The sequence below is a fragment of the Girardinichthys multiradiatus genome, chromosome 19 (assembly GCF_021462225.1).
Source record: "Girardinichthys multiradiatus isolate DD_20200921_A chromosome 19, DD_fGirMul_XY1, whole genome shotgun sequence".
Lineage (NCBI taxonomy): Eukaryota > Metazoa > Chordata > Actinopteri > Cyprinodontiformes > Goodeidae > Girardinichthys > Girardinichthys multiradiatus.
In genome coordinates, this window is record NC_061811.1 from 38,360,923 (window position 1) to 38,386,647 (window position 25,725).

At 44.0% G+C, this 25,725-nt stretch overlaps 1 protein-coding gene across 1 annotated transcript; it reads left to right on the forward strand.

Annotated features, from left to right (window-relative positions):
- On the forward strand, nucleotides 1–25,725 carry znf839 (zinc finger protein 839). Its single transcript, XM_047345155.1, has 10 exons — nucleotides 1–998; nucleotides 4,164–5,249; nucleotides 6,636–6,779; nucleotides 11,236–11,349; nucleotides 11,468–11,560; nucleotides 12,803–12,949; nucleotides 13,049–13,153; nucleotides 16,067–16,154; nucleotides 17,204–17,330; nucleotides 22,136–25,725. Exons 1-10 carry the CDS (start codon nucleotides 270–272, stop codon nucleotides 22,626–22,628), a joined length of 3,126 nt encoding a protein of 1,041 aa, XP_047201111.1. The 5' UTR covers nucleotides 1–269; the 3' UTR covers nucleotides 22,629–25,725.

Here is a 25,725-nt window from a genome sequence, read left to right on the forward strand (position 1 = left end):
TCCGGTCCGTCGGTGGTTCCGGTCCGGGAAATGTGCGCTACCGCTGCCGCGGAGAGTTTAGCTAGGCTAGTTCAAAACTCCTCCCGCTTACCTTACCTTTCAGCGATTTCACCGCTCAATTCAATGTTGCCATTCATTCCTGTGGAGAGTTTTATCTACCAGCACACGCTGGTTTTATAAATAACTTTTTATTCAGTGATATATTTTGGAGATACGGTTAACAGCATCAAGGCCCCCAGTGAGAGCTAACTGTTAACCCCAAAGCTAAAATGGCGGACAACGAGGGTGACGGCGGAGCTATCGGAACAATAACAGTGGCGGAGCCGCCGGGGACAGAGGCTCAGCCCGCCGTCCCTCTGAGCACCCAGCCTGAGGACCCTTTATCGGTCCAACCTGCCGTCCAGATCTTACAGCCCGAGGAAAAAATATCGACTATTTTCGTCGCCCAGTGCGATCAGCCTGGAGAGAGTTCAGAGCCTGGATCCTGCACGGATGGCAGTCAGCCTCTGAGTGGAGCAGAAAGCAGTCAGGCGGAGCAGCGCATCGTGGTGGGCACAGAATTTACCGATCTGGCTAACACCACCATCATCTACGTGCAGCCAGACGGCAGCCTGGTGGAGGGTTCTGGGCTGACGGTCGAGGAGCAGCAAGCGGTGCTGCATCAGCTCACCAAGCAACAGATCGTGCAGGTTTCCGACACCGAGGCCGTCCAGTTGCTTCAGCAGAGCCAGTTGATCAAACCCACCCCGGTCCAAAAAACAGCTCTGGATCCGAATCAGCTGCAGCAGGTCATTAACCAGGTCACCAAGTCCCAGAATCAGGTCCAGGTGCCTCAGGAGAACCTGCAGCATGTTAAGGCTCAGCAGAGTCTGACCCAACAGAAACAGGTCCATGTTAGTCCACAAAATCTAAAGGTCGTTGCCTCTCAGAATAATGCGTCCACACAGCTGAAAAGTGTGGCTCAACACGTCGCTTTGCAGTCTAACACTTTCATCCAGGTGAGTAAAGGCTAGATCAGGGGGTCTGCAACTTACAGGTGTCTTCTCAGTCCGTCCACGGTAGCTCCTGATAATCTGGACCAAATGTTAGATAGAAAAGAGTAGAGATGCAGTGATCAGGCTTTTCATGGCCGATACCAGTTTCTGGTTTTTCTTTAGGTCTGACCTGCCAATCTAATTTCAAATAATTCCAAGCAGTAACACATGAAAGGGGTTAATATGCCGCAGGTTGATTTATTACAAGATTATGCCTGTTTATGCATTGAAGCATGTTTTTTTTCTTTATTAAACTCAGAAAGATCATCATGCATCAGAGTCCATGCTCTTCACGTGTTTATAGACTAAAATTGTGGAAGTTTATTTTAGTCTACTTTCAATAAACAAGGAGACTCATCCATTCTACAGTATCTTCTCCTGCAGTAGGAAGTTTGCAGCTCTCTATTTTGTTTATAGCTATAAAGATTTGTGGATCTAGGATGAGCCTTAGCTGCCCCAGGATTGTCTAACCTGACAGCCTCTCTGGCTCCATTGTTACAGTGATGCACGTTTCTGTTCTCCTGTTCTACAAACTAGAGCTGCACAATATATCGCCAACTTATCGTTATTACAAAGAACAGCCTAGACTGCAACAGGTGTCAGCTAATTACACTTGTTGTTTAATTCAGCATAAAAATGTATGAAAAGTAAAGAATTCGTAAGGTGGTCAAGTCATTAACAAACTAATTAAGTTATTTTAATGCTGAAAATCAGACATCATCCAGAAGCAACTTTTACATAAAATTTAGCTGATGAGTCATGGTGGGCATTATCGCATTGTTTATTATCGTGAAAAATTTCTTGTCATAAGAATTTTGAATTATTATAAAAATGATAATTGTCTGTCTGAAACCGGCTATTGCCAGAAAATGCAGTTACTGCGTGCAGTTTAGGGAAAAACATCACACTTGTTGGTAGAACTGGTGTCCTGTAGAAGCCTATTTTAAATGGGTATATATTTTAAGAGCAGTAGTTTTGAGACTATTATTGGTGTGGCATGCAGTTATCCAAAAAGTAATAAATAGTTTTTTATCATCACTTTTATCGTTATCACAATAGTACTGCAAAAATACGGTGATAAAATTTGGAAGTCCATATCACCCTCCCCTAGTACTGAGATGGAAATATTGAATTTAATTAAGTTTTTTCCAGTAGCAGGTTAGACTGCTTGTTATCTGGGGTCTAGATTTGCTATGAACCCAAACAGAAAGACATGAACACTGTTGTCTACTAGGGATGGGAGCTCTGGCTCCTTTCAGAGAACCGGTTCTTTTTGGCTCAGCTCACTAAAAAGAGCCAGCTTCTGAACGGTTTTAAAGATTTTTGTTGCTTGAAATAATTTATTGCCCACAATAACTTGAATATACATGCAAAATGGACTATTTATTGAAAATTTAGTGGGTCCAAGAGGCCAGGAGAGGCTCCAAATGGCTCCGAATCAGAAACCGGTTCTAAGAGGCATTTCATTTGCGACCAACACATCACTACTGTTTACTGGTTATTTATTGCAATTCATATCCTTATTGCAACATTCACCAGTATTATCACATGTTTTACTAATATTGCGCAGTCCTACTATCAACACAAGGACTGGACCCCAATAGGGTCACTGACAGAAAAGCATACAGTATAGAGAATCTGTTTCTTGGTTGGTATGATCAAAGGTGTCGAACTAGAGATCTTGGTAGCAAACCATTGAATACAACTGTTAGGTATTAATTAGTCAACTCAGAGGTAAGAACGATACAGTCATTTTACTTGCAAGGGTAGCTCTGCAGTGCAGACTACAAAGTGTTGGCACCCTTTTCTCTTTATTTATACATGCTGGTTCACACACAGTTCAACAAACATTCAGGGTGCGTGTGTGTGTGTGTGTGTGTGGGGGGGGTCAGAAAGGTTAGGGTTCATGTGTTTTGATTATAAACAAACAGAGGAAGTGGGAAGTGGGGACCTGGTGAATAGCCCCCAGATGCTGCTAATAAAATAATAAAATCATCATAAAAGCATAACTCATTTCCTGTAACATGTAAGGAAGGAAAAGCACTTACATGAGTGATAAACAATACAAAAGATATAAAAACCCTAACAACAACCAAAAAAAAAAATCTACTGTACTGTAAAATTCTATTGTAGAAATTATTGATCAGTCAGCAGTAGAGATGCGCTGGTCAGAGATGTTGTGGGCAAATTCCTACTGCTGATTTTGTCACGCTTTGACCTGCAAATGTTGTAACTAATTCCCATTTGTCCTTTAAAAACTATGAATGACAACAAAATACTGCTTGTTCTACTTTCTTGAAATGGTGGAAATTGACCTGTCATAACAGAAAAATGTTTGTAAGAAAATAAAACTTTCTCAGAAACAGCCCAGGCATCCAGAGCTGTCTCTCCTCGCATCTCTGGAAAAGTAGGAATGCTGTGAAATTCTCCAGAATTACAGCCCCTTTCCTTTAGGCCTTTACAAGATAAAATCTATTGAAAATAAATCCTGACCACTTGTGATTTTCTGTCAAGCTTTAGTTTTAAATCATTTACAGTAACTATTCATGAGGCAAAGCCTTTCTCTTCTGACCTGCTGTTCATTATTTCTGTGATTTATTTGTATTTGTGAGAGAGCAGTCAGCATTCCACAGCTCTTCTCTGGAACAAAATTTCACTATTATTAATAAAAAATATTGATTATAGAGTTAACATTTTAAATAGTTTTTAGCATTTTATGTTAGTGCAGTACAGTTAGCATTGCTATAGCAGTCTTTGTGTGTTCCCTACACTGTAAATTGACCGTTACCATGTCAGACTTGGACTCTTTGTTTTAATAGGTTCATCTTACTGGTATTTTCTGCTGTCTAACTCCAGCCTGAATGAAAAGCAAGCAGCTCTTTATGTAAAATCCAGTTTCCTTTATAGAAGGTTCTTAGAGCTTTTGTGCTCCTCCTGAGTCCATTAGTAAACACCCTGTGAGCTCTAAAGTTTGTTCAGGAGTTTTTAGTTTAAACAGGAGCTCTTTCTAAGCTTGAATAACTAGACCGTTTACATTTCATTTAAGATTTTTCCTTAATAACTTCAGGTGTATTTTTTTATTTTTTTAAATAAGATCTTTATTAGCAACATGTGTTTCTGTCTTACCAGTCAGAACCAGCGAGAATCCAGATCCAAGTTCCTCCTAAACCAGAAGGGAAGTCTGGTGTCACCCTCCAGCAGAAGACTGTAGCTATCAGTCACCCACAGGTGAAACTGTCCGCCGGTGGTGGCTTGAGCAACACGCAGATCATTCACATCCAGCCAGTGGTCGGTCAGCAGGGTCAGCAGATTCTCCTGCAGCAGAATCCAGGGGAACCACCAATCCAGTTGGTGCTGCAAAACGCTACTCCTGTGGTCGGGTCTCTGCTTCCATTGGTCCACAAGGTGACAGGCCCAGTAACCAAAGCGACTGCTTCCTCCAGTCTTGGTCAGAAACCTGCCACGTCTACGATCAGAGTAGATGTGGCAGCAACAACGTCCACAGTTAAAGATCCGCCAACCTCCAGTAGTAAGGCCCCTCCTGTTACTGCCACTAAAACAGTCAACATTCCCTTGGTTAAAACCTCACACAATGGCACAGAAACAGCTGCTGGGAAAGGTCCAGTTAAAGCATCTCCAGTCATCTCTGCAGCTAAACCTCAGCCCACCACCCTTGCTGTTGCCCCCAAACTTGCCACAGTGACCGTAGTCAAGGAAAGAGACAGAGAAAAAGAAGAGAAGAAGAAGGCAAAGAAAAGAGAAAAGAAAGCACTGAAGGTCCAAACTAGATCTGGTCGGGTATCCAGACCACCTAAGTACAAAGCTAAAGACTATAAGTTCATAAAGACAGAGGACCTGGCTGAAAGCCACCAGTCGGACTCTGATGATTATTCTGACATGAGCGTGGAGGAGGAGGAAAACGCCAAAAGGGACAGGCCTTGCTCCAGCAGCCCCTCATCTCTCAGCTACAGCCTCAAGTCCCGTTGTCATCGTTGTCAGACTTGCGATAAAGCTTATATTGGCCCTGGTGGCCTGAACCGACACTACAAGCTGAACCCAACCCATGGAGAGCCTGATTTGTCCAGTGTCACGTCCAGCAACGCACCAGATCCAGACCTGAGCAGAGATGACCTGAAAGTAGAGGGGGCTGTCACTGAGGAGGAGGATGAGGAGGAGGAAGCGGAGGATAAACCTGCTGCCATGACAACAAACAGTGTGAGACACCTATCTATCTATCAGAGCTGAGATCTGTGAGAGAGTCATATTGCACTTCATCTTGTAAGAGTTTAGCATTGGGCTTGGTGGTGAAGAGTTAGTTATTATTCTTGGTGAATAATTGCACTTAATCATTTTGTAGTTTACTGAATTTCAGGGTGTGATTGGTTAGAAAGATGTCTCCTGGTTTACACTGGAGGTTACACAGGAAACAAAGACTCGTAATGGACGGAGCATTAAATGTAGCATCTAGCTACTAAGTTATGATTATGTAACAAAAACCTTATCAGGAGGAAGGCCTTTAAGTTCCAGCAGGTTCCAACGCAAGAAACCAGCCTTTAGATTAACTGGCATGCTTTACTTTTGGCCTAAAGGTCTTGTTGCTGTCAGTTCTCAATGAAGCAGATTGGGTCACTGGACCTGTGGTTCTGAACGTCTTGTTTCTCCCGCTCAGTGAAAGTAGAATCTCAGTATAGCATTTCTTTAGCCCAGGTTTCTCCCCTGATTTTGTCTGGCTCAGGTGTTGGATTTTCAGTGGTTCCTTTCTTTGGACTTCAGAACCAGGTTGTGAACACTACCAAATGGTAATCTGCTACAAGTACGCAAAAGCAAAACATAATGAAGCTTGCTGGAACTCTAAGAATTAGACGGTGAACAAAATGTCAGAAGTGGATCAGAGTTGATCAGTTGGGCTCTCTTCTTTGTCCTGGTTCTATATTTTGTTTAGTCTGATGTAGCATTACAAGCCACTGTGAGGTTAAGTCACTTATTTTTGTTTTCCACATCATTAGATAGCCTTTAAGAAAATATAGTCTGGTATATTTTTTTCAAACCTTGTTATTTACGTTCCAGAGAGAGAGGCTGGTCCAAACCCGGTTCTAAGTTATATCCCTGGCTGGAGCTGTGCTCCTTTCAGGTTATCCTGACGTGCATTTGGAAGAGAGACAAGAAAAGAACCAGTTTAACTGTATAAAGTTCTAACTAATCAGGAATTAATTCTGAGTCATTTTAAAAGCTGAATAAGATTATTGACTGCAATGCTCTGACAGGGACTCACACGCATCTAAATAAACAGTTGAAGTCATCGGCTCAGGGTCATAGACAGTGCATGGTTGGACAGTCTCAGGCACGCAATGTATTTCTGCTCAGGCTCATGTCATGGCGGAAGTGTTCATACAGGCTTTGGTGAAAGTGATGTGCAAAAGGTCCGATTCACCGTTACAGCATCATTACCCTTGAGTCATTGGTGTAACTAGTTCATGTCAATGTTTTATTAATACTTTTCTTGTCCAACTTGTTTGACAGTATGGGCACTGAGAGCTAAATCTTAGGTACGTACTGGTGTCTACTCTGCCTCTAAAAAGCTATGTGTCTGTTTGTCTTCAGGGAGACAATGGCCTGGCAACAGCTGAAGGAGTCACTGGCCCGTTTTACCGGGGTCCGGGTCGTCCCAGAGGGCGAGGTCGAGGGAGGGGAAGAGGAAGAGGAAGAGGCAGGGGGCGTGGTCGATCACTTGGACCTCCTCCTAAGGTTAGTTTGTTTTAAACCAAGTGTCTTCACCAAGTGTCTGGTGGTTAAAATATGACTGCCAAATGGGATGTTTTTACCAGAAGCTGAGGCGTGCTCAGTTGTGACAAATTCCTTTCAAGCATACAGATGTGCCCATTTACAGGACCTGTCAGAAGCTGACCTCCACTCATTGTGGACATGAATGTCAGCATTGTTTGGCTTCTAGTCATGGATTTAGGTCTTTTTTATTCAGGGTGGAATGAAGATACAAAAACAACTTCAACGAGGTTTAGAAATAAAAATCGGGTGCACCAGTTTGAATTTACTATGAATTTTCTTGAATTTCACATACAGGCTTTAACATATACACTCATCGGCCACTTTATTAGGTACACCTTGCTAGTACCGGGTTGGACCCCCTTTTGCCTTCAGAACTGCCTTAATCCTTCGCGGCATAGATTCAATAAGGTACTGGAAACATTCCTCAGAGAGTTTGGTCCATATTGACATGATAGCATCACACAGATGCTGCAGATTTGTCGGCTGTACATCCATGATGCGAATCTCCCGTTCCACCACATCCCAAAGTTGCTCTATTAGATTGAGATCTGGTGACTGTGGAGTCCATTTGAGTCCAGTGAACTCATTGTCATGTTCAAGAAACCAGTCTGAGATGATTCGTGGTTTATGACATGGTGCGTTATCCTGCTGGAAGTAACCATCAGAAGATGGGTACACTGTGGTCATAAAGGGATGGACATGGTCAACAACAATACTCAGGTAGGCTGTGGCGTTGACATGATGCTCAATTGGTACTAAGGGGCCCAAAGTGTGCCAAGAAAATATCCCCCACACCATTTTACCACCACCACCAGCCTGAACCGTTGATACAAGGCAGGATGGATGTTGTTGACACCAAATTCTGACCCTACCATCCGAATGTTGCAGAAGAAATTGAGACTCATCAGACCAGGCAACATTTTTCCAATCTTCTATTGTCCAATTTTGGTGAGCCTGTATGAATTGTAGCCTCAGTTTCCTGTTCTTAGCTGACAGGAGTGGCACCCGGTGTGGTCTTCTGATGCTGTAGCCCATCCGCCTCAAGGTTCGACGTGTTGTACGTTCAGAGATGCTCTTCTGCATGCGTTGGTTGTAACAAGTGGTTATTTGAGTTACTGTGCCTTTCTATCAGCTCGAACCAGTCTGGCCATTCTCCCCTGACCACTGGCATCAACAAGGCAGTTGCTCCCACAGAACCGCTGCTCACTGGATATTTTCTCTCTTTCGGACCATTCTCTGTAAACCCTAGAGATGGTAGCGCGTGAAAATTCCAGTAGATCAGCAGTTTCTGAAATACTCAGACCAGCCCGTCTGGCACCAACAACCATGCCACGTTCAAAGTCACTGAAATCACCTTTCTTCCCCATTCTGATGCTCGGTTTGAACTGCAGCAGATCGTCTTGACCATGTCTACATGCCTAAATGCATTGTCCGGTGAGTGTACATACAGGCCCACTAATATTTGGTTCAATGTTCCACACAGACGTTGTTCCTGGCATCATTCTGGCCGGATAGATGGTCACTATTTAAATTGTTTGGTCTCCTGGCACAGACTCCGCTTAAAAGGATATTCTATAAATGTTAAAGAAGGACGGATGTTAGGGTGTTGGGGAGGCCATTCAGTTGCATTTAATCCAGTTTTGATGTATGTTTGCTTCAGAAAATGATGCCAACATTTCTGTCATAAACCGACCTCTGTGCTCCCTCATCCCACTCCTAAATCACATGAAGAGATGGTGACATCCTGCAGAGCTTTGAAATAATGTGGCCGGTGTAGGATGACTGGAGGTTTGGTGCTACGCTTAAAACCTGTTGGAAGTCGTTCGTTTCAAACCAATAATGGAAGATAAACTCAGGGTGGGGATCCAGAGGCAGGCTGACTTCAAGCCCCTAGCCCATCAGACCTTTCACAAAACACAAGGAGATAAGAAAATGGCACCTTAATGCAGCCTTAACATGTCTTGTGAAAAGGATTATGGACATGGCTAGGTATTCTGATCACTTAATAATCCTAAACACACACCTTCATGTTGAAGAAGATTGGGAAGTAGACACGGACTGAGAGGATGCCGCCCAAGACCTAGAATTCAACATCTTAAAGGGATCCATCATGCAAAATTCACTTTTTGATCATTTTTATTCTATTTGGGTCTCTAATGCTTCTACAAATCGTCCAAACACAAAAAAAACAATCAGCCATTATTTGGCTATCAATGAATGTTTTATTTTTTCTAGAAAACACACGCTTTCAAAAGCTGTGTAATTGTGACGTCACAATTACACAGCCACCTAGCAACGTTACCTGAGTCCCGCCTCTGACTAGCAACTGAAGTGGAGCTCCACCCACTTGATTCTCAGTAAAGGATCACGTCTCGCCGGCTGGTTTTTACCTTAGACCCGCTTTACAATGGCTGCCCTCAAAGGCAGATGTTCTGTTGGCTGCAAAGACCCACATGTGTCCATGCACGTTGTCAGATAACAGAGATTTGTGGCTTCATTTTATTTTGGAGGGCAATGTTCCAGTCACATTGCCGAAGACTGGACTAGTTTGCACGAATCACTTCACCACAGACTGCTTTGAGAACTCACATCAGTACACGTCAGGATTTGCAGAAAGACTTAGACTGAAGAAAAATTCAGTCCCTGCTGTTGGTGGCAAATCTGCAGGTGACAGAAATGTAAGTACTTATTGTTGTGTGACAGAAATATATATCAGATATTTCGTATGTTACGGGAAAGGTGGCAACCCTAATTGAGATGGTAATTAATAATGTTTTGATTTATGAACAGGACATTCTGAAGTTACCATTCAGAAATTGCTTGCTGTATGGCTCCTTGATGGTTGTTTAGGAGGCTCAACTTCTTTTGCTTCTAGGTCTGACTTAGATGTCAAAGATGTATGGTTGTAATGTTGCGCATCTGCTGGCAGCCATTTTCACGTGTACAAAGTTCGGCACGGCCAGATGCAGCTAATTTGCATAGAAGTGACAGAGCCCTAAAACAGCTCATTCTGAAAGAAGCTCAAAAAGGGGGAACCGAAGAGGTGAAATCTCTGAGATATATATAGGTGAAATATCTGAGAATGATATTGTGTGACAAATGTAATGAACATGTTTTGTATAGCCCATAGACCTATCCCAAATGTTTAAAAAGTATAACAGGTCACCTTTAAAGCATGATAGAAATTTGCAGCTGCCCACATGGACAAGCCAAATGCCTTCTGGAGAAAGGTTTTATGATCAGAAGAGACCATATCTGCTGGTAATGAGAAGAGTGTCAGTAGTAGATGGGGTTTGCCCTGTTCTTTGCAGTGGCTTACCTCTGTGGGAGAGCACGGCACTAAAAACAAAAAGCAGCATCAGTTTGACCATGTCTATGAAAGGAGTTTTGGCAGTTTGCTGATTTTAGGCATATAGGAGTGTGTTTACTCAATGCCAAGGAGGTGAGACATGACCAGTGGCCTTATGACCTTAGGGAAGCCATTATATCTGAGTAGGGTGAAAAGGCATTTTCCAAACTCTTTGCAGTAACCCAAGATAAAAGCATGCAAAACAGAGATGTGAAACAAACCAAAAAGATCAGTCCCAGACTGTACAGGCCTACATTAGCATGTTTGAGTTTGTGACAGGAAAACTGGGGAAAAGACTGAACATAGTTATTCAGTGTTGTTTGGAAGAGTTGAAGGAGAACACCTCAAAGAATCAATTCAGCAGTTAAACTTGCAGTATTGCAGCAAAGGTTTATCTGAATCAATCACAAGATTTCTGGATGTATCACCTTTAGACAGATGAGATCAAAGTAGAGATATTTTGCCATAGTGCTCTTCAGCATGTTGCAAACACCAGCATCTCATGGCAGCTTTTATGCAAAGTGGTGGAAGATTGATGACACAGAAATACTTGTAGTTAATGAGTGGACCGAGAGCTCCTCTGTGTACCAAAGTGTTGTAGAGTCAAATGTAAGGCTGTCTGCCCAACAGCTGCAGCTTAGCCCAAATTGGGTCATTAACAACAGAATGCTTTCAAACACAGCAGCAAATCCACAACAAAATGGCTGAAAAATAAAAGAATATGTTGCAATGATGATATCAGAATAAGTCTACTTTACAACCTGACTGAAACACTGGGCTGGCATCTCAAGAAAGCTGCGTAGAAACACATGTCTACAGGTTAGGAATAACTGGGTGTTTTTACACACTGTTTTTTTTTTCCAGTTGGGCTTCATCTTGCACACATGAAGTTCGATTTAAATCATTCTAGAACTTGTAAGGAATATGCATCAGTTGCTATAACCTGGGCATTCTTACATTTCAGGGAGAAATCCTGAGGTGTTTTTGCACAAGCTTCCTCAGATTCTGTGTTTTTTTTTTTTTTTCTTGATCAGTAAATTCGTTAACCTAATTGGTTGATTCTCTCAGGTGACGCTTGGTCTGGTAGGTAGACCTGGTCGTCGTGGCCGACCCCCGAAGCTTGGTGTCATCCCAGTAACTGCAAAGCAGCAGGCAGAGAGGAGACAACACAGGCTGGAGGAAGTAAGAGGAAGGACTCATGAAGCACAACTCTTCTGTGGAGACATGATGTAACTGACTCGTTTATGCAGATATCTGGTATGTAATTAGTGTTTCTGTTATTGCCTTATCTTGCTCACAGCTTGTGGAGCAGTGCGAAGATGAAGAACTGATGGATGTTGTTCTTCCTCGTTTGACTAGTATGTTAAGTCTGTGGGAGCTGCTGCTGGCAAAGGTGCATAGCACACACACTCACACACATACATAGCACATGTATTACACATGAGAGTCAATGAGAAAATGAGGACACCCTATGAGCGTCTGTTTATTTCTCCAGCATATTGCAACTTACGAATATTCAATATCAAGTTTAACAATACTAAGAATTCAAGTAATCTAAATCAACAGTAAATACTAAAGAAAATATGTTAACATCCTGCCTGTAATTTAACAAAATGCTATTTCTGGTGATGAATAAATTAGGACACACTTGCATTTATTCCTACTTAAAATGGCTAAAATCACCCAGAAGAGCATCAGATCAGGAGCATGTGGTGAGAACATCAGATCATTTAGTTTAATGCTCCTGACTGTTGAAATGAGAGTGAACACTGAATGATCTGGACACCAGAACAGAGGATCAACCAATTACAGCATTACAGGAAAAGAACTTCATACCAGCTGTGAAGCATAGAGGTGGAAGTGTCATGGTTTGGGGATGCTTTGCTGCAGCTGGCCAGCTCATCATCATCATAAATTCTACTGTGTATCAGAGGGAATTAGAGGAAAATGTGAAACCATCTAAAAAATGAAAGCTGAAGTAGAACTTATCCCTGCAACATAACGGTGATCCAAATCATACCAGTTAATTCACCAAGGACTGGCTGAGAATAAACAACTTGACGGTCTTGGGCCTAGTCAAAGCCCAGATCCTGGTCTGATTGAGAGGCAGTGGGATGACTTCAAACGGGCTGAACATCCAAGAAACCCCTCAAACTTTCTTCAGACCACTGTTAGGGATGGTAGATGGGGACAAGACACTGCTTCAGCTAGTAAGTGTGGAGTAGGGTGTCCTAACTCGCACATTTTTGTTTAATGAACAAAACGACAACTATTTTTAGTGTCTCTCTGAAGTTAAGCGACTTTCTTTTCCAGACATATTTTTAATATAGCAGTAGCTTTGCTGCAATCCTTCATCTTGAGCAAGCATGTATCGACAGTGGAAAGGAAAGCCTTTTTAATGACACGATAGCTTCAGCAAAACTAAGCTTAGTATGAGCTTCTGCGGTAATGGAAGGAATAAGAAGTTCCCTACTTCATTCTTTTTGTTCTTTCAAACTTTACAGGGTTCAGATCTCTTTGTAAGTTGTAATTGACTGCATTATTATTTGAAGACAGTAGAAGGTATTCAGGCAAGTTCACCTCTCAGGTTTTTTGAAAATAATTTCTAATATTTGACGTCCTCCTTCTCTTTCAGCTTGAGTGCAAGGGTTCAGCTTGCAGCTGTTTTCCAGACATTTACCATGAGTTTGAGTCTCTGCATGCTCAAGTTAGACAGACTGCACAGGACTACATCATAAGTCCACAAGGTGGAGCCATGCCCGTGGAGGTCAGGAACATTGAGGTAAGACCATAAGTTGTCCCTGTATGCTCTGAAGATTAGAACCTTTTAGCAGCAGATCATGTGACACGGTCTCTGTTCTGCTCTGGACTCCTATTTCAGGTCGCCAGGTCTCTAGGGATCCTGGATGAGGTGAACAAGATGAAAGTGGTTCCTGGAGCGTCTCCTGCCTCAAGTGTGAACAATAAGAATGTCCGGTACATGGGGGTAAGCATGCTATCAGTAAGATTAGGTTCTGAGAGAGTTAAAATGCATCTGTCAGGTTCTTTTTTATGCTAGAAAAACATTGTATAGTGAAAAGAAACAACATAGGTCATAGGCTTTTAGTTTTCTACATAACTTGCAGATGTTTAACAGTGAGAACATGCTGCATGATGGCAGATTACTGTGTTGCAACACTTAACTGTGCAAACACGCATTATGAACATGCCAAAATGTTTTGACTTTCCACCTGAATAGTGTGATTTCTGTTTTTAATACTGTTTTATTCATAAATTTGTAAACTTCTGATTATAAAGAGTGATCTGATTTATTAATTTTTATTTAAAAGTGAGGGAGCAAAAACATGGTTTATGCCCCGACCTTTTAAAATACAATTTCTGGATGTGCCTTTTATTGTTTAATCCAGTTTAAAATGGTGCACAGGACCTTCTGCACATTCTTTGAAGAAAATCGCAGGTTATTTCCAGTGTTTACAGGTTTTTGACTTCTTCTCCCCCTGTGTTATAAAGAAAACACAAATTTACAATACAATAGTTTCCTTGTTTGGAAACGGCATGTTTTAGCTTTTTGTCTGCTCTTCTTTAGCAGCTGTATTTAGTGGTTGGCTTGGCAGACACACCATCTTGTCTAAAAAAATCTGATACTTGTATATCATTCACACTGTACATTCCTGGACTTATGGGATCCTTCTTTTAGTTTCAAAACTTTGAAAAGTGAATCTGCTTTGTTTTGCACTTCAGGTGTGTGTGTGTGTGTGTGTGTGTGTGTGTGTGTGTGTGTGTGTGTGTGTGTTCCTGTCTTGGCATCACAGTGAGAACCATTTTCCCGATTTCACCATCAAATTGAGGACCGTTTGTACCAAAGTGAGGACATTTTGCTGGTCCTCACGACCTATTTTGCTAACGGTTAGGTTTAGGACTAAGATGTGAATTGAGTTTAGGTTAAGGTTAGGGTTAGGGTTAGGCGTGCACTGGTAATGGTTAAGTTTAGGGTTATTGTCAGAGTTAGGGCATAGAAAGGGTTGAAAATGACTGAAAATCAATGGAAGTCAATGGGAGTCAACAGATGGTCCTCACTACATATAGCAAAACAAGAGTGTGTGTGTGTGTGTGTGTGTGTCTATATGGTCTTACTAAGGCATGATTACAATGCATTTGATCCCTGTAAAATATTCTGCAATTTCCATGTAAAGAATGGACACTTGTGAAACCACACAGTTGATGTTGTTGTTTGATCAGATTTTGTTACAAAAGTCTGCTAAATAAGATCTGCTTTGGTTCAGCACAGAACCAGATAATCCCAGCCTCTTTGCCAACCCTGCAAGGCTGCAGGTCATAGATTTCAGGTCATGAACAGTTTTTAATCAAAGATACATAATTCTGTGATTTAAAATAATCTAAATGTATTCATGCTTGGCCCATTCCTCCACACAGATCTTCTCCAGATCAGCCAGGTTTCTGGGCTGTTGTGAGAAACACAGAGTTTGAGCTCCCTCCAAAGATTTTCTATAGGGTTCAAGTCTGGAGACTAGCTAGGCCACTCCAGAACCTTGATATGCTTCTTACGGAGCCACTCCTTGGTTATCCTGGCTGTGTACTTTGGGTCATTGTCATGCTGGAAGACCCAGCCACGACCCATCTTCAATGCTCTAACTGAGGGAAGGAGGTTGTTCCCCAAAGTCTCGCAATACATGGCCCCGGTCATCCTCTCCTTAATACAGTGCAGTCATCCTGTCCCATGTGCAGAAAAACACCCCCGAAGCATGATGCTTCCACCCCCGTGCTTCACAGTAGGGATGGTGTTTTTGAGATGGTCCTAATCATTCTTCGTCCTCCAAACACAGCGAGAGGAATTTAGACCAAAAACTTCTATTTTGGTCTCATCTGACCACAGAACGTTCTCCCATGACTCCTCTGGATCATCAAGATGGTCATGGGCAAACTTCAGACGGGCCTGGACGGGTGCTGACTTCAGCAGGGGAACCTTCCGTGCGATACATGATTTTAAACCATGACGTTTTAATGTATTACCCACAGTAGCCTTGGAAACGGTGGTCCCAGCTCTCTTCAGGTCATTGACCAGCTCCTCCCATGTAGTCCTGGGCTGATTCTTCACCTTCCTTAGCATCATCCATACCCCACCAGGTGAGATCTTGCGAGGGGCCCCAGTCCGAGGGACATTGACAGTCATCATTAGCCTCTTCCATTTTCTGACAATTGCTCCAACAGTTGTTCTTTTCTCACCAAGCTGCTTGGCAATTGCCCCGTAGCCACTTCCAGCTTTGTGAAGGTCTACAATTTTGTCTCTTGTGTCTTTTGACAGCTCTTTGGTTTTGCCCATGTTGGTAGTTAGACTTCTGACTGATTGTGGGGTGCACAGGTGCCTTTCTGCAACCTAACGACCTCAAACAGGTGCCACTAATTTAGAATCATGAGCAGAGTGGAGTTGGACTGTTTAGAGGCGGACTAACAGGTCTTTGAGGGCCAGACGTTTTGCTGATTGGAAGGTGTTCAAATACTTATTTGCAACAGAAACACACAAATAAATTATTTTAAACCATACATTGTGATTTCCGGATTTGTTTTTTAGATTATGTCTCTCACAGTGGACATGCAACTAGGATGAAAAATTTCAGACCTCTCCATGACTTCTAAGTGGGAGAACTTGCAAAGTGGCAGAGTGTTCAAATACTTATTTTCCTCACTGTATCTTTGGAGTTTGGCTGCTTTATAAAGACCTTCAGAAACCCTGGAGAATTATTGCAAATGACTACAACTAACTCTTGCTCATTGAAAGAGAAATATCTAAAGGGATGTAATACTGTTAGTCTACACATTTAATAGTCTGGCAAAGGCCTGATGGAGTTTCAGTTTAATTTATTAAAACTTTTTTTTCCAGAACTCTAAGATGTTACCACCATCAAAAAGATTTAAGATGGAAAACAGCATTGCAGATCACCAGAATGGCACAGAGGCACCAAGAACAGGTATGTTATCTTGAATTAGTCATTCATATTGTTGATGACAACTAGTTATATTAGTTGGCAGAGATGTGATGATGATATTTTAATCCAAAGATGTGGGGTTCACTCTCCAGGTCTGCAGTGTTTGTAAAGACCCTTTAGCCCTCATTAGCCCTTCATACATTTACCTATCCTTAAAAATGCAGGTGGAGTGAATTAACAACACATTTCATCTGTTTTACAGTTACTCACCCATTACCATCTGTGATGCTCCACTCTGTTTGTCTCTTGAGAGTTCCAGATATTTAGTCCCAGTCAGAGTTTGTGCAGGAAAGCTGTATTATGCTGCTTTAGCACAGGGTTAACAACATGAGAAGACTGCTATAATGTTCTGATGATTTTCTGAAGTGCACGTTGTTTCATCATTTGTTGACTATTGTTTACCATTGTATGTTTCCTCTCTGTTTAGATACTTGTTTATAAATCAGCTTCTACTAAACTTGCAAAACTTTTCTCCTGCTTCGTCAGCTTTGAACAATGTAAAACATGATAAATAGTGTTTCAGCTGCTCTTACTCACATCAAGAGCTGCCTGGCCATATCTGAGCACAGAGCAGACCAGCTAAATGACCCAGGCAGACAGGAAGCGAATGTCATTGTGAAGGTTAAGAAAACACTGGGATTGTTAGTACATTGGTTAGATCACTAAAATAATGTCCAAAGCCTATAGTAACACTTTTCAAGCAGTGGACATGAAGGCAGGCTGTAACTGTGCAACACTCAGCAGCACAGCTAACTTGGTTGCAGTAGACCAACAATAGATATTGTGAGTTTAGCTTCATCAGAGACTCTGATACCAATCAATAAAAAATTCAATCCCAACTATTGTATTGGGAAAGCCCCAATATTAAGAAGTTCTGAGCATGTGTGAGTGATTAGGAAAGAGGTGAAGAACTATAAAAACTTTAATATGGTTAAAACAGCTATAAAAACATGGACTATTCAGCATGTACCTGTTTGAACCGGCGTATCTGAGCTCATATCAGTGTCGTGTCTGTCGCTTTTCCTTCCAAGGTGCTGTTCCAGTAACCTCAGGTACTCCAGCGGTCTCCCTTCTGAAATCCTGTTCGGTTTCTGTGTCTCCCCTGGAGATTTCAGGTGGATCCAAAGTGCTGACCACCTCCGCTGAACCTACCTCCAGGTGAGCCAACCATACCTCAGTGTATGTGTGACCTGTTCAGACCACACTTATAACATTAGTCCTTAATGATTTCTCACAAGTGGACAGCTCTACATTTATATGGAGTCATGGTCAAGACATTGGGCCGAGGAACAAGCTACATCACTGTTGAGATGTGAATATTTAATGTTACTGGTGCAATGGTGAAATTAGGGACATTAAAACTATTTGCAGCTTGATTGGCCCTGATTGATGACCAACTGGAACCTATAAAATAGTGCTTCCAGGTCACACTGACAACAACACTCTTCCACCTAAACTGACAGGCCGGGCTTGGAGAGCATGAATCACAGGAGCAAAGAGGCATACGGTAACTCTGGAGGAGCTGCATAGATTCATAGCTCAGGTTGAAATCTGTACAGCTATTAGCGGTGCTCTCCCCAAAATATGGCCTTGATGGAAGAATCCAGATGAAGAAAAAAGGTTCCCACACTGTAGGCTGGCTCATGTATTGCATCATCACGTGGAACCAAGGTAATATTCTAGGCAGTAGGCTCTTCATCATAAAACTAAACTATGTACAGCATCATCTTTTATCAGATGCGAGGGTTGAGTGAACTAGGAAATACCAGTACCTAAAAGCTTTTGCAGAAATTGCTGTATAAAATCAGTCAAAAATACAAAAATTAAATTACTGTGTGTGAACCTTTTTTTTTTTCATCATGTTCTGATGTGGCTAAACACCTGCTGCCTTTGTGGATGTGCCTGTTCGTATCTGCACATAATGGAAGAGTAGCAAGAGGAAAGCCAGAAGTAGTGTTGTAGAAGACACAGACATGGGCAAGAAGACAAAACATGGGCAGCATCATGCTGTGGGCAAGCTTTCCATCTGCAGAGACGGGGAAGTTGGTCGGGTCTGATGAGAAGATACATTGGGTTAAATACAAGAGAATCCAGGAAAGAAAAACTGTTAGAGCCTGCTGAAAACTTGAAACTGAGGTGGAGGTTCGCTTTCCAACAGGACAACCACCCTAAACATACAGCTGGTTTAGATCAAAACATTCATCTGTTTAAATGGCCCAGATCTCGTACTCGTCGTCTTCCGCCTTATCCGGGACCGGGTCGCGGGGGCAGCAGACTCAGCAGAGACGCCCAGACGTCCCTCTCCCCAGACACCTCCTCCAGCTCCTCCAGGGGGAGCCCAAGGCGTTCCCAGGCCAGCCAAGAGACATAGTCCCTCCAGCGTGTCCTGGGCCGTGTCCTGGGCCTCCTCCCGGTGGGATGTGCCTGGAACACCTCCCGAGGAAGGAGTCCAGGAGGCATCCGGTATAGATGCCCGAGCCACCTCAACTGGCTCCTCTCTATGTGGAGGATTAGGTAGCGGCTCTACTCCGAGCCCCTCCCGGATGGCAGAGCTCCTCACCCTATCTCTAAGGGAGTGCCCGGCCACCCTACGGAGGAAGCTCATTTCCACCGCTTGTATCCGGGATCTCGTTCTTTCGGTCATGACCCAAAGTTCATGGCCATAGGTGAGGGTAGGAACGTAGACCGACCGGTAAATCGAGAGCTTCGCTTTTCGGCTCAGCTCTCTCTTCACCACAACGGACCGGCACAGCGCCCCCATTACTGTGACAGCCGCACCGATCCGTCTGTCGATCTCCCGCTCCATTCTTCCCTCACTCGTGAACAAGACCCCGAGATACTTAAACTCCTCCACTTGAGGCAGGAACTCCCCTCCAACCTGAAGAGGACAAGCCATCCTTTTCTGGTCGGGAACCATGGCCTCGTACTTGGAGGAGCTGATCTTCATCCCAGCCGCTTCACACTCGGCTGCGAACCACCCCAGTGCATGCTGTAGGTCTTGGCTAGAGGGGGCCAGCAGGACCACGTCATCTGCAAAAAGAAGAGACGAACTCCTCTGGTCCCCAAACCAGACCCCCTCCGGCCCTTGGCTGCGCCTAGAAATCCTGTCCATAAAAGTTATGAACAGGACCGGTGACAAAGGGCAGCCCTGCCGAAGTCCAACATGGACCGGGAACAGGTCCGACTTAGTGCCGGCAATGCGAACCAAACTCCTGCTCCGCTTGTACAGAGATCGGATGGCCCCTAGTAAAGGGCCCCCGATTCCATACTACTGGAGCACCCCCCACAGGGCATCATGAGGGACACAGTCGAATGCTTTCTCCAGGTCCACAAAACACGTGAACCGGTTGGGCCTGTAGAGGGTATAGAGCTGGTCCGGTGTTCCAAGGCTGGGACGAAAACCAAACTGCTCCTCCTGAAGCCGGGGTTCGACTATCGGCCGGACTCTCCTCTCCAATACCCTGGCGTAGGCCTTACCAGGGAGGCTGAGGAGTGTGATCCCCCTGTAGTTGGAACACACCCTCCGGTCACCGTTCTTATGTAGGGGGACCACCATCCCAGTCTGCCAATCCAAAGGCACTGTCCCCGTCCGCCACGTAATGTTGAAGAGGCGTGTCAACCATGACAGCCCCACAACATCCAAAGACTTGAGGTACTCAGGGCGGATCTCATCCAACCCCGAAGCCCTGCCACCGCGGAGCTTTTTAACCACCTCGGTGACTTCAGCCTGGGTGATGAAAGAGTCCAACCCCGAGTCCCCAGCCTCTGTTTCCACCAGGGAATGCATGATGGCAGGATTGAGGAGATCCTCGAAGTACTCCTTCCACCGGCCGATAATGTCCCCAGTCGAGGTCAGCAGCTCCCCACCCCCACTGTAAACAGTGTTGGCGAAGCACTGCGTCCCCCTCCTGAGGCGCCGGACGGTTTGCCAGAATCGCTTTGGGGCCAACCGGTAGTTCTTCTCCACGGCCTCACCGAACTCCTCCCAGGTCCGAGTTTTTGCCTCTGCCACCGTCCGGGCCGTGGCACGCTTGGCCCCACGGTACCCGTCAGCCGCCTCGAGTCCCACAAGCCAACCACAGCCGATAGGACTCCTTCTTCAGCTTGACAGCGTCCCTTACTGCCGGTGTCCACCACCGGGTTCAGGGATTGCCGCTGCAACAGGCACCGCAGACCTCACAGCCGCAGCTATGGGCAGCAGCATCGACAATAGATGCGGAGAACATGGTCCACTCGGACTCTATGTCTCCAACATCTCTCGGCATCTGGTCGAAGCTCTCCTGGAGGTGAGAGTCGAATACATCCCTGGCCAAGGGGTCCGCCAGACGTTCCCAGCAGACCCTCACTATGCGCTTGGGCCTGCCAAGTCTGTCCGGCTTTCTCCTCCCCCAGCGGATCCAACTCACCACCAGGTGGTGATCAGTGGAAAGCTCAGCCCCTCTCTTCACCCGAGGGTCCAAAACATGCGGCCGAAGGTCTGATGATACGACAACAAAGTCAATCATTGACCTCCTGCCTAGGGTATCCTGGTTCCAAGTGCACTGATGGACACCCTTATGTTTGAACATGGTGTTCATTATGGACAATCTGTGACTAGCACAGAAGTCCAATAACAAAACACCGCTCGGATTCAGATCGGGGAGGCCATTCCTCCCAATCACGCCTCTCCAGGTGTCACTGTCATTTCCCACGTGGGCGTTGAAGTCCCCCAGCAGAATAATGGAGTCCCCAGGAGGGGCACTATCCAGCACCCCCGACAGGGACGCCAAGAAGGCCGGGTACTGCGCACTACCACTCAGCCCGTAGGCTGAAATGATAGTCAGAGACCTCTCCCCAACCCAAAGGCGCAGGGATGCGACCCTCTCATCCACTGGGGTAAACCCCAACACGAGACAAGTAAACCCACCCCAGCCTGCCGCCTCTCCCCGTGGGCCACTCCAGAGTAGAAGAGAGTCCAGCCCTCTCGAGGAGATGGGTTCCAGAGCCCACGCTGGGGGATGGTCTCGCGTCTCTCGTTCGGGCTTGGCCCGGCCGGGTCCCGCGAGGAGCAACTCAGCCACCAGGCGCTCTCCGACGAGTCCCGACCCCAGGCCTGGCTCCAGGGTGGGACCCCGGCTTCGCCGCACCAGGCGACGTCATGTGCCTCGATTTTGTAGTCGTCATGTGGGGTTCTTTAACCGCTCTTTGTCTGACCCGTCACCTAGAGCCTGTTTGCCATGGGAGACCCTACCAGGGGCATTTAGGCCCCAGACAACATAGCCTCTAGGATCATTCGAGAACTCAAACCCCTCCACCACCTTAAGGTGGCGGTTCAAGGAGGGGTGGCCCAGATCTGTGACTTGAAAATTGAAGTTCACGAATGCTCTGCATTCAATCTGAAGAAAACAGTCCAAATTCTGGTCTCTAGATGTTCAAAGCTGGAAGATATGTATCCAACAAGGCCTGCAGCTGGACCTGCAGCCAAAGGTTGTTCACAGTACTGACTCAGAGGGGCTAAATATAAATGGATGGCGCACTTTGTAGACAATATGTAATAAAACCATTTCAGCACTGCTTTGTGTTGCATAAAACCACTTAAAATACATGAAACTTTCAGGTTGTAATGTGACAGTGTAGAAACGTTCAAGGGTTATGAATATTTTCCTGAGATGATCCTGATGAAGTTCATCTCCAATATAAGCCATGTGTAACAGTTTCATTCTTTAAGACTCTTACTGTTCTCCCACTGTGTCTGTTTATTTGCTCGGTGTGACAGAACTACTTGGTCAGATAATGGGCTTTTCTGCAACTCTAGCTGTAAAGTAATATTAGTTGCCATGGTACCACTGCACAGCAATAACGTCAGTCAGTGTTAGGCTGATGCCTTGTTAACCAACCAATCCAGCTTCATAGTACAGACCTCTGGAACTGTTGTGCTGATAAACTCTGCTGAGGTATGAATCTGTTTTGTCATGATCTCCTAGCTCTTCTACCACAACCTCTGCTAAAACAACCCCCAACCTGGTTCCACCTTCTGCCAGCCTCACGGAGGAGCAGGAGGCTCTGGTACACCCGGACCAGCACGTAAACATCGCTGACACCACAGTCCAGATGACGCAACCGGACAATTCTCTTAGTTCAAGTCCTAAGAGTACTACAGACACAAAGACACTTGAGTCCAGCTCGACCCAGGCTGCAGCTTCTGTTGAGCTCCAGCAGTGTGACTCTTCCAAGCCTGATCCTGGGACCAAAGAGCCCAAAGAGCTGCAAGCAGGCCAGGAGATCTACATCCAGACTGAGGGGCTGACAGTCCAGCTGGCAGAGGCGGGCTCAGATGGGATTGTCATAGTCAATGGACCTGATGGAACCACAATGCACATTCAGACCCCAGAAGGGGTTCCTCTGGAAGCAGTCCAGGCTCTTCTAGGCATTGAGGCTTCAGATGGAGACAGACCTTCTCAGCAGATCCAAGACTAAGTGACCATAATCTGAACATCACTAATGACCAGGCCTAAAATGGTGGTGTGAGCAGATGCTTTGGATCAGCACCAGCCAGACCTATGTATACATGGATGGGTCAGTCTTTTAAAAGTCAAGTCCACAAACATCAGATTGTCTGTAATGCAAAAGTCAGGGAGTGATGGACAGGGGTGAAAACTGCAGTGCCTCCCTTTAACCTGAAAATAAACAGTGTTTCATAGACAGTCTCCTAAAGGAGGTCCAACCTGTTATTTATCTCTGTGGGTGTCAGAGTTTCAGAACAACACAAGGGGATGGTGGTCCAAATCCCAGTTGGACAGTTATCTCATGTTTATACTCCAGTAGGAACATTTCCAGATCCTTATTGTTGCATATGAGCTGTGTTCAAAGATGCAAGGTCACACACACATTTCATTTCTTTTACTGTTATGTTGCTAGTCTTTGGTGCACCAGGTGCACACTGCCACTATATGTTTATAAAAGATGAAAAGATTAATTTCCTCCTTTTTGTCCTCTGACTATATTTCTCGCTGTCTGCAGTTTGGCTTGTTTGCTTTTATTTTTCTGTTTCTGAAATAAATAATTTTTCAGAAAGAATGGCATAGAAGTGAATGGGCCAAATTCTTACTGAGTAAACTGCCCACAGTTTACTCAGTAGTTTTAATATGTTAGAAGGAGAACTAGTTTTCTGTCACACTCTCTCTAAACTAAAAAACATAAAGTATTCACACAAGATGAAACACATCTGGGTCCCCCACAAATTCTATTTTTTCCAAAACAAAAAACAAAACAGAGATTGATTGGATTTCTTGTAGTCCATATGTGGGTTTTTTTCTTGTTTCGAAACACCAGAAACAAAAATATTACACAAGTGTTTGTAAGAACGTTTGGTGTATTTGGGATGTACACCTATAACCCAAATTATTCATACCCCTGGCAAATTCAGATTTCAAATTATTCTTTCTGACAGGAAATGAGATGGGCAACTCTTGAACCATAAGAAAACAATGTAAAAATATAAATTTTGAAAAAGGAATCTTTTTTTTTATTTTTTACATATTATTAAAATGTCATGTTGAAACATATTTATACCCTTCTCAATAATCATTGGAAATATCTTTATTGACAATACAGCAATCAAAACCCTTCTGGTATTTTGACGGTTTATCTTTGAGCTGAAAGTCTTTGAGGTTGGAAGGCCTCCTTTATCATCACCCTAATCTTTAGCTCCCTGCAGAGATTATCAGAATCAGAATCAGCTTTATTGTCAAGTTCGTACATACAAACAAGGAATTTGACTCCGGTATGTTATTATGTGTCAGATTCATTTTTAAAGACTCTGAGTGGGTCGCTTTGAAAAATGTTAGTAAAATTAAAAGATTGATTTAAAGCTAAATCTGCCAGGACTATGAATAATTCTGGCCTTGGCTTTACATAGTTTTGTAAATAGCAGCAGTTGTAACACAAAATCTGTTGGAGTCAGATAAAGTGTTGCACTGAGCATCACCATGACAACCCCCACTCAGATGTACATTTAATAATCAGCAGCTTCTCTCTTGCTTACTGTTGTTCACATGAACCCAGATCAAACTAAAAGTCGGCACCGGACAGCTGAGGGGCACTTCCTTCTGAAGCTGCCGGATCCGAACTCGCCTCTAGTAGCAAGGAAATTTGTGTTTGGTTGACTATTTCTTTGTAACAGTGGTTCTTGGAAATGAATCTTATACCTTTCATAGCCTGTTTATTTCCCCCTAAATGGCACCATATTTAGAAGGAAAATCCGTTGAGTTCCATTCAATTCAGTTTATTTAAATAGCGCCAATTCACAACACATGTCTCAAGGCCCTTCACAAAAGTCAGTTGAGCTGCAGAGTTGAGTTTATGGGTTTCACCCGAGAAAAACCTGTAATATTTTCTCTGCCACTCCCAAAGCGCTCATTCTGCTATTGACCTGTGTTGTCTGTTTTGGAGTTTGAAGTTAAATTATAGTTAAATTATTCATTTAGTAACAAACAGGAGCCTCAGTAGAGCATCGGAGGACCCTACAAATCCACACTAGCATGGCACCACAGCCTCATGCTGGTCACCAGCTTGGTCACACTGGTGTGCGGTGGCATCCCACTCCTTGACCAGCATGTGTGGGATGAGGCCAATGTGGATGTGTTGGTCGCTGGAATGAAAAGTATGCCCAAGTTAATCTTACAGGTGGGGTTGAGGGCAGGACCAAATGCAGGTCATTCCATCTTTGGCCCTCCCAGGTTCTGCTGGTAGTCCCACTCCCTGATAAACTCTGCTCTGTGGGGGCAAGCATTGACATCCTGGAGGATGAAGTTTGGTCCCAGATTCTGGAGAAATATCAGCCCTAAGATTGTCTACTGTGATGATGAGCCTTGTTTTTCCAGTGAGGGAGATGCTGCCCCACATCATCATACTGCCTCAACCAAAAGCTATTTGGCATTACTAGAGAAGCTTTCACAACCACCTGCTACCCTCTGCAGTGAGCCTACTAAGCATTGTCTGGACAAATATGTCTGGGCAATATTTAAGGGGAAATATACATTTTCAGTGGTGTAAGATTTAGTGCAAAGAATTGTTACAACAAAGAAAAATCGATCAATTTCTAATTTCCTTGTTTTTATTGCCCAGTTGAGTGAAATGCTGTCATCCTAAGAGGAACAATCTGAAAATGACAATGATGATTTGTTAACTCCCTGGTTTCTGTGCAGAGCTAAATAGGTGTTCTGATCAATAATCGCCTGTAATTGACCCAACAGGTGCATTAAACTCTGCTGCAATGATGACATCAGCTGGTTTTTAAAGACATTTTAAGATTTGTACATTTGTTTCCCCTGTGTTTCTATATTTAGATTTAATCATTTCAAACTAGAAGGTTATTTGTTGAATGTGTATATGTAGATAAAGACAATGAACAAAGTTTAAGAGTTGCACTATTTTATTACTTTTTATAAAACATCACTCAATGTGTCTTTGGAGGTAAACAGGACTGCAGGGGGTCAGTGCAGGGAGGTGTATGGATGTTTCAGATGCAGAAAGTATCTAGAAAATTTTATAATAAAACAATGTGTCAAACTTA

What these genes read in the sequence shown, in the direction of transcription:
- znf839 (XM_047345155.1), top strand. Translation starts at nt 270, where the DNA reads ATGGCGGACAACGAGGGTGACGGCGGAGCTATCGGAACAATAACAGTG. An exon ending in CTGCCATGACAACAAACAGT is followed by an intron (nt 5,250 to 6,635) that starts GTGAGACACCTA and finishes GTTTGTCTTCAG; the next exon opens with GGAGACAATGGCCTGGCAAC. An exon ending in GGGAGCTGCTGCTGGCAAAG is followed by an intron (nt 11,561 to 12,802) that starts GTGCATAGCACA and finishes CTTCTCTTTCAG; the next exon opens with CTTGAGTGCAAGGGTTCAGC.